Source organism: Diplotaxodon limnothrissa, linkage group LG19, assembly GCF_057381915.1.
Source record: "Diplotaxodon limnothrissa isolate DT_005_m linkage group LG19, D_limnothrissa_male_GT1.1, whole genome shotgun sequence".
Classification (NCBI taxonomy): domain Eukaryota; kingdom Metazoa; phylum Chordata; class Actinopteri; order Cichliformes; family Cichlidae; genus Diplotaxodon; species Diplotaxodon limnothrissa.
The window spans coordinates 27,443,640-27,458,741 of record NC_140614.1 but is presented as its reverse complement, the minus strand read 5'-3'; the positions used below and the strand labels follow the sequence as shown (position 1 = coordinate 27,458,741).

Here is a 15,102-nt window from a genome sequence, read left to right as displayed (position 1 = left end):
AGTTTGCGAACAGTTCTTGCCCTCTTGAACGCAGCTTTGAGGCTTTCCAGTCATTACTTTTCCAGAGACTACCAGCAGAGGGCGCAGGGACTCACTCTTCCGCTTCCAAATATTATTTGTACTACTACTACTATTATTATTCTCTGTGCTAATTACTTCATTGTAATAAACAGACAATCCACTACTACAAATATTAGTTTTTATTTTCACTTCATTTCATTTAGTGAACATCTACAAACAATACAAATACATGGACCAAAGAGAATAAAGTGCAAAATACTTTAATGTCAAATTAAAAATGATTCACATCAGGAAGCAAGGCTGACAAGCTGTTTCACATAGGTCTCTTCATTCTGCGTGGTAACAAAGAAAGAAAGAAAGAAAGAAAGAAAGAAGGACGTAATGATATTTTTGAGATTTTTGTGAATGTGTGACTGCTCACAAGTACAGAATGATGTAAAGTTAATAGAGCTCAAAATAAATCTGGAACATTAACACATTTTCTCAGTCATAAAGGGTGTCCATTACACAACTACAAAAAGAGTTATCATTTTCCATGCCTTCAATTAGATGAATTCTACGTTTACTCAAAAACCTCTTGAAAACATAAATTTGCATCGCCGGACCAGCATTATCCAGCCATAAGCCCATAGCTGTCCACACTACACATTACTTCATTACTTCATTAGCAGTAATGCAACATCAGCAAAGAGCACAAACAGCAATGACTATTCTCTGAACACTGAGTTTAGCCAAAGTTCTTCAAAAGGAAATTTCCGTATTCAGATCCTTCATTTCCCTTGTGTCTCTTTCCAGTGCTGCTTTGATCATCTTTGAATTGTACACCCAAAAGACCTCATGATATCCTTGTAGTCTCTACCAGTGGCCCAGTTGTTGGAGATTTAACAGTGACAAGGTCACAGATTGAGTTTCCACAGCATTCAGTCAGCACAATATGTAACAACACATCAGTCAGTGCCTGTTTTGAGACTAAACCGCAGTCTTGGTGCTATGTGTTTTCTATTGATGGATTTTCATGTATGGTGACCACGGTAGACCCGCTGTTGGTGCTGAACTGCTCAACTTGATTCCCCTCCGCACTGGTGAGCTCTGCTCTGGGCAGCCGGAAGCTGCTCTCTGAGGCTGGGTTTGAGTTGGTGATGCTCCCTGACACAGAGCTGATTCCCACGGGCGTCAGCGGAAAGTTGCTTTGAACTGTAGATTGGGACATCTTCGGACGAGGTTTTGAACTTCTACTGGTTCCCAGGAGTCTGGATTCACGTGTCCGCCTGAACAAAAAACAAACAAAGACATTGGGAAGACAAATTTATAGATTTTTCTTTTAAATTTGTGATTCCTGTAATAATTCCATAATAATAGCAGTTTTTTACTTGGCTTTTGTCTTTTTACTGTAGTAGCTATATGAATAAAATAAAAATCTCATTTACATTACATATATTAGATTGTCAAAGGGTCATAAGTCCCTCTCATGTGTCTTTATTGAAGTTAAACAATCTAAGAAGGGAATGCCCCTGTGTGGTTCTAGCTACCGGTTGCAAATCAGATATATAGATAGATGTGACCTGTACGTCAGGTTGTGCCACTTTATAGGGAAAAAGTCCCTCGTCAAAATGTCAGGGAACCACAGGCAGAGAATAAATAAGAATCTGATACAGAAGATGGTATTATGGTATCTCTCAAACGGAACGATAAAAAAAAAAGCAAGATGAAAAGCTGAAGCAGCTCTCTAGTCTTCCACGAAGTGAACAGAAATAGCAACATTGCTTTACAGCTTGAAACATTCGGTATGCAGGAATCGCCTTGTGTCCGAGGAATGTCGTCTCACCTGTTGTACGTCTTCAGGATGATGAGTAAAATGGCGAGAATAATAATAATGCCAATGACAATGACAGCAATCATAGCGCCAGAACCTGAGAGACACAGAAGAAAGGAAAGATGAGCAATGAACTCTCTGACAGTTGGTTTATGAGCTACGCCGTCTTATACACATTCCGCCTTCTTGTGATGGTCCAACTTATTTTGTGTGTCCTCCAGAAATAATGACTTGTGACCTAGCAACCATATCACTAAAAGGTAAACAGACGACGGTAAATATTTTCTACCAAATACTTGTCTGCCAAGCCCATAAGAAATGTGCAGATTAGACTTTATGACGCAGTGGGTTTTTATTTCTGAGGACTGGCTCTTCTGATTATTTCTTATCTAACTCAAAGCACTATCATGGTGTCTACAAAAAAACAAAACCTTGCTGACAAGGATGTGTTTCACTGATGTCTGGTTCAAGACGACGCTGCAGTTTGGAGCTCACACACAGATGATGTTCTTACTTTGAATGAGTATTTGTTCTTTGGACTTGGTGATAGCGGTTGTGTTCGAAGTTACGGTAGTGTTGGTCACTGGTGAGACGGTTGAAGCTTGCATCTTCAGGAATAACCTGCCAAGAACAAAAAGTATCACGTCAGCCACAGACTGAAACAGCACTACATTCATTCGAGAGAAATATTATAAGGTTTAAACCGTTTCTGCAATAGATTTATAACACATCTAGAAAATAAGAGGAATGTAGAAGAACAGATGGGGAATAAAAATAGCAGATGGATCGCTCAGTGGAGGGAAAGTTGGTAATGACTGAATGTTTTATGGCATCCACAAGAATGGCAAACCTCACCAGAACAGTACAATAAAAAGTACGAGTGAATAGCAAGATTTGTGGTACCAGAAGATTCTAGCAATCATAAAGCTTTTCTGTTCAGTTTTATTTATATATATTCACAACAGCCGTCCCCTATTGAAGGCTATGAGTAAGCACCTGGCGAAACTGGGAAAGAAAAACTCCCTTATAACTGGATGAAACCTCTGGCAGAACCAGATCTGGGGGTAAGGGGAAGATAAGAGAGCAAAATACACACCTTTTTTTCCGTTTTTAAAATCTTTGATGTATTTCACGACGCAGTCTACAGAAGCAGTCAAAGCAGAAAATATGTTGCCAGCCACATAACTCGTCTCTGACGAGATTTCTCACACAAACAAATGATATTAAACTGACTGACAGGATGTGATTGTTGGGTTCTCATGCTTCTGATTGACTGGCTGGTAATGCCAGGCTTTGTCATGTCTGCCAGAGCCTTTGTTGTTTCAGGGATGTATATTCATCAGGCAGTCAGAACAAAGCTGAAAAAACAGAGCACAAATATGACCCAGTACTGCGTTCCTGTATTCCTGCCCTACAGTTCTCATTTTGGGGTACTTAACATTTATTTATTTCATATACCCTGCACCTCCTTTGCATAAACACCTCCTTACGTTATCACATTTTGTAACATTTTGACGTTTTTAAGCACAAGGGGAGCAAATGTGGGCAGCGGTCCGCCATTTCACATTTTAGGAATGTTTACCAACGCAAAAGTGCAAATCATCATCTTCAGTAGATAATATAATTACAAGATTCAGAACATCCAGAGAAACAAGGACAAAAACCAGCAGAGAATGGCCAGGATTGTGGTATCTCAGGTGACACTGCACTAATCCTCTGAGGCCTAAGTCATCATTAGAGATGACTTCAACCAAAATCCCAAACCTCTGCGCCCTCTCCTTCCTTTCCTCCTAACTATATTCTATAAATGATCCTGTTCATTCATATCAACCTTCCCTCCCCCCTTTCCCTTTATCCTCTTTCCACTCCTTTTTAAAAAAGTTCCCTTTTATGTTGTTTTCTTTTTTCTTAAACCCTAAATCCCACCTTTTCATCTCTTCTTCCTCCTTCCACTGGACTAACCTCAGCATTACCCCTTCTTCATTTCCTTCATTTCCTGAAGCCTAACCTTCCCCTCCTCTTCTTGTGTCTTTTCCTCCATTTCCAAAAATCAAATCTTCCCTTACTTCCTATTAATTCCCTTTTACTAAATTTTGTCCTCCTTCGCTCCCTTTTCCTTTCCTATCCTCAGTTATATTAATTAGGGGATAATGATTAATTATCCCATTCCCTGACTTTGACCTTTCCCTTCAATTTTTCAATTTTTCCCGTTAGCTTTTTTAGTATATTCAACTATTTTTTCATCATTCCCTTCTCTCATCAATCAGGGAACAAAGAAAATAATCTTCCCAACTGACACACATCAAAATCCATTTTCAGTATTTCCATAAAAATCAGTCTTTCCCTTCTCCAAAATGTTGGGTTAGGGTTATCTTTAATGACTTAGACCTCACTTAAAATGGACTGAAGTGAGGTGGAAAACTATGTTGTGGTGTGAGGAATCACATCCTTGGCACTAAAGAGAACAAGGACTGTTACAGAAGCCGGATGCTTTCATGGTGATAAGGTGACATTAGTCAACATCTGTGAAGACACCAGTAATGCTAAATGAGATCTACTTTTAAGAGCAACATAACCTGCCAATCAGATAGATGACACTTCTTTTCTTATTTCAGCAGGACAAATCCATTTTTCACATTTTCCGCATACATAAAGCAGCATGGCATTGTGGTAAAAGAGCGCGGCGCTAAGATGAACTGTCTGCAATCTAGACCTGTCAGCTTACATAAACACTTGGCATATAATAAATCAAAATTACCACAATGGAGGCTCTGTACTTATAAGCAGGTAACATTTTAGATAAAGCAAGAATGGGGAAACATTTTACGTTCCAAGCACAGCATTTGCTTTTCTAGTTTCAGCTGTTAAACGTGGTGGTAATCCTGCCCCATTCCTAACGTTTTCAAAACTCAAAGTTCCCGTAGTCAGATTCAAAATAAACATGAATAAATTTTTAACTGAAAAAACACATTCTCTTTTACAACATATAAGTATAATAGTGCTTACTAAAGTCTTCAAGTTACAGTGCTTAACAAACTTATTAGCTCACCACACAATGCCAAATATTGGCTAAAGTAACAGTATTGGTAATTACCAAAATAAATGCTTATGTAATGGTCAAACCCCCACTATGTGCAAACTGTTTTATCAAAATGAAGTTCCTGATGCTAAAATTTAATTCGTTTATTCCTACAAACGAGGTTCTAGAAATGAAAAGGTATAGATTAGCGATCTCTCAGCCATGACTCCTAGAGTCACCCTCAGATATTATTTTACTGCAAGTCGACAATCAGGGCTCCTGTGTGATTTCGTTATTGTACTCAGAACACTGTGATCGCAATCTAATCTACTTTTTTGCAAGCATGTCACGAAGAGATCCTCTGTCAAGTGGGAGGATCCCAGAAACTCCAGGAAACAATCAGATCACAGCTGTAGGTCAGGGCTGTCCCTGTCACTGATCTCTCCCCTGACACTGATAAGGACAGCGATACCATCTCGCAACCAAAGCAAACTTGACACGAACAAACTTTTTAACTTCCATAAAATGGATTTCCATATAGATTTCCATAAAGACATCCTCTAAATATCACTTCTACCTTTGTTTCCACTTGTAGCACGCTGGCGTCATCACTGGACTTCCTCATCCTCTTTTCACGCAGTGCAACGTAAACCAAAGGATACACAGTGAGCTCAGTGAGTCATCCAAGCGTGACTCAATGAGGCGGTGATTAAGTGGAAGATTTAATGTGCCGACATTACGATAGCATTTATTGTTTTATGTAAAGCACTTTGGTATGCCCAAGGCTTTTAAATGTGCTCTATAAATAAAGATTGTTGTTGTTGTTGTTGTTGTTTGTGTGTGTGTGTGTGTGTGTGTGTGTGTGTGTGTGTGTGTGTGTGTGTGTGTGTGTGTGTGTGTGGTTTTGTATCTTATAATGAGTTGACATTTTTTGACCTAATCACTTCCACCACTCATTAACTAATCTTAAAATTACCAGGCTGAAATCACAGAACTATTTCGATTTCTTTAACAGGAGCGTGTTTGCCAGCACAGCGGCACAATCAGAGCAGGTGGCACAAGCGGATAAAAATTTGCATCAGCTATAAAAAGCTGAAAATCTTGGCACACAGAAGATCATCCCACGCAGACATCCTGACACATATCATATCAATTATAGTCACAGTAAAGTATGGAAAATATCACCCCAGCACTGCGTATACACTGGACATGTCATTTCTGATTCATTCTTTTACCTACTTTACAGAGATTATGAGATTTTAGATTATTGTTTCCCCCATGAAGTGTATGGATAAGTGCAGTCTTTTGTGCTCAGTCTTAAACATCATGCTCGAGTTTACATTTCACCTACAAGCCACTGTGCACATCCTGGAAGCATTGCACAAGGTCTTTTTACAGACCATATAGTGTATGCGAAACCTCAAGGACACGAATGCACAGACACTTAAAGTCACAAATACCAAAAATTGGTCAGGGCTTAAACTGTGATTTTATTGTTTTCACTGCAGTAAAATCAGAACTGTAGTCACACTCTGAGAATAGAGTAACGAAACTTGTACTCGATACGTGTGTGTGTACTTTACGTCTTATCCACCGGGCAAATATTGCATAAATGACTCTCCAGGTGTTGACATACTATTAGGCAAAGAGATTAATAATGGCATACATCATGTCAGCTGTTTGCTGTGTTGACAGCTTCTGATAAGTGGCTAACTAATCGTCTGATGTGTAAGGTCAGTTACACCATTGCTTTGGAAACAGTAGGGAATACACTATGGGGATGACGTGGTTATGTAACCAGTTGAGTCATTTTTGTTCCTATAGGCAAAAAGTTCAAATGAATGTGTGTGTTTAAAAAGTACCTTATTGATAGCTATAGTATTTTTCTTTACAGTACTGTATTTTCAATGGTTAGTTTTAAACTATATCTTCCTTTGAAGTATTATTACTGTATTTGTTCATTTATTGGCCCACTGTGTAAAAAGAATAGTGTACATTTTCCAGATGGTGGCAAATAACACAATTACAGTTCTTTTCTTTAAAGTACTTGTGCTGTATTTTTAGCTTCTAATCCTTTATTATGTCTTCATTAGTTCTTTGCCATTAGTTGTTTACAGCAAATTAACAGAACGTGACGGAATAACAGGTCTGGATTCATTTACTGGAAAAAAAAAAAAATTAATATGGTTAACTGGCTTAAATGGGAAGAAGCTAGGTGTACTAATTAAATAAATTTGTTAAAAGTGCCTTTATCATAGCTGAGTCTTTGGTGATTATAGAATAAGTTACCATGAGAGAAAGAACAAGCTCTTTCTTTAAGGTTCAAATGTAGAGCTACGGGTATTTGTTGTGCTACAAAGCTGCCTTGTCTGCAGAGGCAATCAAAAATGTGCTGTCGAAAAAAATGGCTTCACCAGAGCAGCAGGATGTGTACCAGCTTTTATCAAAAAGAGGTGATCGGATTAAGCAAAGATAGATCACATTTATTGTCCCAGGATGGAGATTTAATGTCATCTTTTGTACAGTTGAAACATAATCTGTCCATTTTCGTAACTCCTTATCCAGTCAAAGGCTGTTTTGAGACTGGAGCCCAAAGCAGCTGTCATAGGTTACACCCTGGGACAGCTCCCCAATAGCTGTACTGTAATTTTAAACTAAACGTTTCACTCCTTAACCACCCTCTTTACTTGGCGTTTTCATGGTACAGAGGCATCTCTTTACATAACTGCACATGCTTGTGATTCAGTAGCCAGTGGGTGTGACGCCTCTCACGGAATAGGTGTGTTGACAGACGTAAGTAATACATCACAGGAGCTGCAGTTTAGATTTAGGATGGGTGCTATGTGGCAGAGGTTGGGAGAGCCCTCAGCCAAGGAAAAACACCTAATGTTAACACACCTTGACTAATTCACGTGCAGACATCGTCATCCTATACCCACTCCTTTACTTCGGCTGAACTGCCCAGAAGACAAAACTCGAGTTTGATGGCAAATGAATCATGGCGCCGTTTCCCTGAGTAGAACAAATTGCAAAAGATATGTTATCCTAAGCCATTTACCATGATTGAACGCTTGTGATAAAAGATAATGACCTCATTTAATTGTCCAAGTGTATTTTTATGTGTATAATATCTCTTTTCTGGCTTGATTTTGATTGTAAATCTTAGAGAATATGCTCTCTTCAGGGTTAGTTAAATAACATATAACAGGTGCCAGCAGATGGATTTTTGGCTTGAACCCGGATCGTTTTTTATTTACAGTAAACATTTTAAAGCAACACCGGTCCTTTCATAGCTTGGTCACTGGCTACCACATTCCTGGTGTACAAACCAAACAGTGTAATCAGCTGATCAAGTTAGCCACATATTGGAAATGCCATAAGCCATAAACATACATCCTTTATTGTCAAGATAACAGAGGGGAAATCAGTCAAGCTAATTCAAACACGAGTGGCAGTAAAGGCCGGTGGCTTGGCCAGGATTCTGCAGGATGGAGGAAAAAAAACACTTCAACTTCACAGATTTAAACCCAAGATCCAACCGAATGCATAAAGTTTATGATCTGTTGCACCATTGTCAATATACTTTATATGTTTTTATAAGTGTCAGTTTTCAGCATTTCATTTTTATGATGTAATACTGAAAAGTAAAAATGATGCAGCCATTGTTTATTGACTTTTCAGTAATACATTTCTGCCTGCTCAGCTATGATGTAAAATATGTGATAACACTGTTTCTAAAGCAGCCCAAGTATGTTTTCCTTCATCATGTTCCTGCATTGGGACACAATGAACAACATATTTGTCAGTAGTAGCTGTGATATTGCCAATCTATATACTATATTGGCTGAGCTCTAAATACTTAATTCACTTATCCACGTTAACTCGTTTTATGTTTATTGCAAACCCCAGAGCGTGGAAAATCTGTTTTTCCCCCCACAGGGAAACTATATTACAGTTAATATACACAAGCAGGATAATCTTTTAAAAGACATAGGACATAAGTAGCAAGAGACCCTCTCATCTTTTTTTACTCTGGTTTCTTAAAAGTAAAGGAATCTGAAACTAAATCTCAACAGACCACTGATTCTGACGTCAGCATCCGTGTCCTCGTCGGTCAATCTTCTCCATTCTGTAATAAGAGTTTGTTTGCTGTTCCACAAACTGCAGCTATTCACTAACACTGCAAATTCAATATCCTTTCTTCCACCCTGAGTAAACAAGCCGGTTATTGGTCTGTCCAGAAAGTGGACTCGTTGCAGAACGGGAACAATTTAGTTTCCTTTTTTTTAATATTATTTTTTTATGAGGGAATGAACAGACAAAGCTGTTGACTCGTTCCACCTCTGCAGATGCTCACCCAGACGTTAAAAACAACGCAGTCTCCCGCACGACCCATGTTCACAAGTACATTCAAAGTACAATCTTCAAACGGCTGTCGGAGCCAATATTTGAGCAGTCACTTTGAAGCAAGCTAACAAGACATAGATGGCCCCGATTGTTTCCTTAGAAAAGCGGACATGTGGCCTAAAGTCACAGCAGAGAGCTCGCCTGGATCATCTCTGATGTAAACCTCTCATATCTTTGGTTATTCAGATGTCACAGATTTTACTGTGACTTTTATTGAGCCCAGTCAGTGAGCACAGAAATTTGCAACAGAGAACAGTTGCTGTTATTCATGTAAAGCTGAAGTGATCGTACCATGAAAGTAAAGGTGTGAATGCCGGAGATAACTGCAGGACACTTGTTAAGTCATTGGACAGACCCCAAAGACGATAAAAATGTAGATCCATGTGTGGATAAATTTGAAAGCCAAATTCCAAACAAGCTCAGATAATTTGGTATTTGTAGTGAGAATCACACTAAACTGGTTTCAGATGGAGGCAATAAATCCTTCAGCAATGAGTCTACGATAAGTTTGCACAACAGCTCCTTAGCGTGAAGAGTATTCTACACAGCCATGAAAAGCATGACAAATGAAGTGTGTGAGGGGATTAACAAGCCATTTCTCAAGTGTGAACTTAAAAAAAAAAGCATTTAAGCCCAATGAAATATGGAACGCCAGGACTGCCATAATGAATTAATTAAATACACCATTAAATAATTAATTAAATGTGGCAATAATTAATTAAAATTGGAATTAATTAATTAAATAAATAGTTATGACACATGTAATTAATTAATTATTGACACATTTAATTAATTATTTATGTATTTCACATTTTAATTAATTATTGACACATTTAATTAATTAATTATTGACACATTTAATTAATTATTTATGTATTTCACATTTTAATTAATTATTGACACATTTCATTAATTATTGACACATTTAATTAATTATTTAATGATATATTTATTTATTTCATTTTGGCAGTCCTGGCGCCTGGCTCTCATCATGAAATAATTTTATCTGTCAGCCTCACCCATCAAACTCAGGGGGCGGGGTTAACGCTGATCGAGTCAAAACCATTGCTTTGGCCTGGTGGCCATTGTTTCTAGCACACAACAACCGGCATGTGGAAGCTAACAGAACTGAGCTTTGAAAAACCCTGTTTGTGTGTTACCAAATACCGTTTTAATATTTTTTTAGCCGAGAATGTAGTGGTTTAATCTTCATGTGTCTGGTCAGTTTGTCAAGATACAGCCTCTTTGCAAAAGTGTTTCGATGATTTCGGAGATGTCTGCCCAGTCTCACGGCAAAGCGTGGGATAGACCCGCTCGCCTCGCAAGCAATCCCACCGACAAAGCGCAGGCCCCGGTACACAGCTGTAGTAACCCCCGCTGACTTCTTTTACTGAGGTTATATTTATCGATGTTTTATTTCCTGATGTTCTTATGTGTCCTACGTGTTTCAGTCGCCAATTCTGAATTATAACTAACATTAAAAACATGTTTAAGGAGGAGAGAGAGCAAATAAATCTGTTTAACATCTGATCTTTGGGTTTTTGTTCAGTAATCAGCGTGACCTGTGTATAAACACATAAAAGAGATAACGTTGGTGTTTCCGTCATGTAGTAACTGCTGGCTTTAACTGTACAAAGGTTGTTCGACACTATGAAACACATACAGACTTCATGATGTTCGGCTAATATTTTTATTGTGAATATTAATCATGCTGACCTCGCTCTGTACACCACGCAGCGAGGTCAGCATATCCACGATATCCTCAGCTCCATGAGTTAACACAAAGTTTCCCAGCTGACTATCTAACTGCCAACTATTCCAGAGACGTGAAAATATACAGCATAAAGAAAAGTGTAAGAGACTCAGCAGCAGATTAGAATAACAGTTATACATTTAATAAATCACCAAATGAATCCAAGAAACGAGCAAACCTGTTCCGACTATTTGAATTTGTATTCCCTCAGCTGCAGACTCGCTGCTGTTTAAATGTTTGAAAAGGAAGATTAGATATAAAAAACGTCAAACATAGACTCAGTCTGCCTTCACATTTGATATGAGGCCAGCACGTATAGTGGCCTCAGCAGGCTATTACTGAAATACACGTGCTATATCATAAACTATGATATAAACAGGGAGGTCCTATTAACATGTTTAGTTTTAAAGGACACCTTCCTGCCTTTAGTCTCATTCATGAGCAGTATTAGTTTTCTTCTAACATCCAGAAGTCTGCACAATGTGTTTCATAGTTTGTAACAAGCCTTTGACAGGTAAACATAACATGACCGAAAAAGCAAAAAAAAAGAAAAAAAAAAGAGAGAGAGTGTTGACATAAGAAGAGAAAATTCTCTCAATTATGGAGACAGACAAATGGTTCATTTATGTTTGATGTGTGTTTATTCCTCCCTAAATATCGTCGGTGAAGTTCGCCATGCACGTCAGATTTTCCTGCGCATTTTTATACCTCTGCCAACAGAGAGAGAAAAAAAATCACATTCTAACAGACAGCTGGTGCTTAGAATACAGTTGAATAACTATTAAAAAAACAGATGATATTTAGATGATAGTTCAGTCTAACACATGTGCCAGTGAACCATTAAACGTCTGTGAAACTATGCAGTTATGAAACGTAACTTTAACCTCAGCCAAACCGATTTGCTCAGTTGTAAATAAAACAGCGAAGTAAACGTGACCCGACAGACAGAACCTGAGTGAATGAAGTCCAGCGTTTAACCACTGAGAGCTAAAACTCAGCTGAGGTTTGAAAGCTGTGTGCCGGTGATTGGACATCAGCCGCTGATAAAGCTGTTCGCCTATAAAGTGCTCTGTAAGGAAACGAGCTCCAGCAGCTCTGCGCTCGGGGAAAACACTATATTTACTTATCTTGTGCAGAAAAATGCGCTGACATTGCGTTATATCGAGCACCGGCTGCCCAGTTAAACTGTGACTATCACCAGGTAACTAGGCGTGTTTCTTGAATTAGCAGCAGGTGTTAAACAGCTGACAGATGAGGAGGAGGATGCATGCAGGTAAACTGAGGGTCTGCTGAGCTGATCGCTGGTTTCGTGAGAAAAATGTCAGCTCGTTCTTTATGTTACAGAAGCACAGAGACACAAGACCAGGCGGAAAGAGACGATCGTTCGGTGAAAATGAGAATCTGCGAATGCAACATGTGGAACACGGAGAGTGGAATATGTAAACAAACCGGTTAACGTAACCCCCTCGGTGCACTCTGCATGCTAACTGTTAGCAGAGCTAGTGAAATCTCTGAAAACATCTGAGCACTTTTGCAAACATGTTCTATGTTGACAACCTGACCAGACATACGTCGCGACATTCGCGGCTAAAACACTGTTAAAAGTGTAGCTGGTGACAGAAAAACGGGGTATTTTAAAACTACACCACCACCATTGCTGCTTGTGATTTGATCTGCATTCTGGGATAACTGGCTGCCCCAAGTCTACACAAGCAATCGATTTTCTAGGATCGACCTGTTTTGACTTACTTTGCACGGCAACCAATCAAATGTTAGAGAAGCTGCATGGGCAGCGTTAACCCCGCCCCCTGAGTTTGATGGGTGAGGCTGACAGATAAAATTATTTCATGACGAGAGCCAGGCGTCAGGACTGCCAAAATGAAATAAATAAATATATCATTAAATAATTAATTAAATGTGTCAATAATTAATTAAATGTGTCAATAATTAATTAAAATGTGAAATACATAAATAATTAATTAAATGTGTCAATAATTAATTAATTACATGTGTCAATAATTAATTAAAATGTGAAATACATAAATAATTAATTAAATGTGTCAATAATTAATTAATTACATGTGTCATAACTATTTATTTAATTAATTAATTCCAATTTTAATTAATTATTGCCACATTTAATTAATTATTTAATGGTGTATTTAATTAATTCATTATGGCAGTCCTGGCGTTCCATAATGAAATACCCAAATATGGATTGTAAGTTGCACAGACTGAATGCTGAACTCAGTGTCTCTTTTTTTTTTTGTTTTTGCTTGTTTACAAATGTGAAAGCTGCAAAAAATAGCCAATCACTTGAAGGAGTGTTAAAGCATCATTCACACATTCTCTGGGAGTATTTACACTAATTAGGAACACATTTTCTAATTAAAATCTGTCAGTCAGAATTATTATCAGGAGACAAACCTACACAAACTGTCTGAGATGAAGTGCTGATTACTCATTCAAGATTCCTCAGAAATATTACGATCTAATAATAGGATGAATAATTTTCCTAAATGACTAAGATGCTGCTGCTCAGAATAGAGTTTAGCGTTGTATAACACACTTTTCCTTCTAACTGGATACACGACATAGAATTAATCCATCATTGCCATGATGAAAATCCCATCGTTTCTAATTGGTCTGTAATAGATTTCTATATAAGTTCATTTTCTGTCACAGTGTTGCTTTGCTGGTAAGTGCGGTGTGACTTGCTAATGCTGTATTAACAAAGCACATTATAAGACAATGCTCATCAAAGTTAAATGTGACAACACAAGAAAGTCCATACAATTGAAGTTAGCCTACTGAGCCACAGAGTTCATTTGTGAATACGTCATTTTAATTTCATTTTAACCTCTTTTATACTTCAATCATAGGATCACAATCTTCTAATTAAACAAAGAAAATCACAGAAGGCAAAATAAAATCAAACCACATCACATTGAATAACTTGAATAACAGGAAACATTTCGAGCAATGTTTCAACGTGATTAAAACTTGAATATCTGTTTTAGCTGGGTAGATTTACACAGGCATTAAACACTTAGAAGAAGCTTAATGTGTGAAGATGACAAATCTTAAATCAATAAACCGTCATCATGTGAATCGGTACAGCAGGACTACACAACGTGCGATCACATTTACCTGCAATTATAGTGCCAGCTGATGGGAAGATAAGGGCAGCTGCTCCATCAAACAGTCACTTATCAATAGGTGATATGCAGCCTGATACTAATGAGAGGTCAAAATGACTCTTTTTTTAAATTCCAATTCAAACTTGTCCACTTCTTTAGCACTAAAAGCAGATTTCTATACATGAGAGATCTTTGGTATGTGAGCTGTTTTTTTGTCCCCTCACCTGAGAATCACCTATGTTCTCGTTATGTCTGAGAGAACCCCCGCTCCAGAACAGGAAACAGTCAACAGGAAAGGGAGTTCTTACTCTTTGAGTTTACATCAAAACAAAAAAAATTATCTGCCAAGAAAACCGCAGCGGTTAGTGTGACCTACCCGATCACCTTCTCTTTGATTTCAGCCCAAGCCTTCTCCGGATGGGAGCCTGAGCAGTGCAAGAGCCCCCTCCCTCAGCTGACTGAGGGGGGCATAGTCCAGAATCGCAGCAGGCCTGGGGAGGGAGACACCAGGGAGTCGAAGAGCCGGGTGAGCAACTCCAGGAGGGGAGAATAAATCCCAAATGCAGCTAAAGTGGTGGCGGCACAGGTACAAGCATACAGGTCAGATGTACTGAGAGAGCGTGAGAGTTCAGAAACAATCACGGATATCTGTGAGTGTGTGAGAGAGAGAGAGAGAGTGTGTGTGTGTGTGGTTTCTCTGTGAATCACAGTGTTTATGTGAAGAAGGGGAGGAGAGTGTGGAGGAGGAGGAGGCTCCACGTTGCTTCTCGCTGAAAGTAATAATGTCAGGCAACTGGTTTTTCAGGTCCCTCCGCCCGTCCCTTAGGCGTGCTGGAGCTGCTGATCAAAAAGCAAGAATCCTCTCCAAAGCTGCCAGCTCTCCCCATGACCACCGCTTCTCAAAATCAGTCTCCAGTGGGCGTCTCGGGACACTTTGTCCACATAGCCA

The 15,102-nt window shown here is 38.7% G+C and overlaps 1 protein-coding gene across 1 annotated transcript; it reads right to left on the bottom strand.

The window, feature by feature from the left end:
• Nucleotides 1-509: 509 nt before the first annotated feature.
• Nucleotides 510-14,808, bottom strand: ncmap (non-compact myelin associated protein). The gene is made up of 4 exons (XM_085343350.1): nt 14,530-14,808; nt 2,349-2,455; nt 1,847-1,931; nt 510-1,289 (listed from the first exon to the last, which is right to left on the bottom strand). The coding sequence occupies exons 2-4, from the start codon at nt 2,440-2,442 to the stop codon at nt 1,010-1,012; spliced, it is 459 nt and encodes a 152-aa protein (XP_085199476.1). The 5' UTR covers nt 2,443-2,455; nt 14,530-14,808; the 3' UTR covers nt 510-1,009.
• Nucleotides 14,809-15,102: the final 294 nt, after the last annotated feature.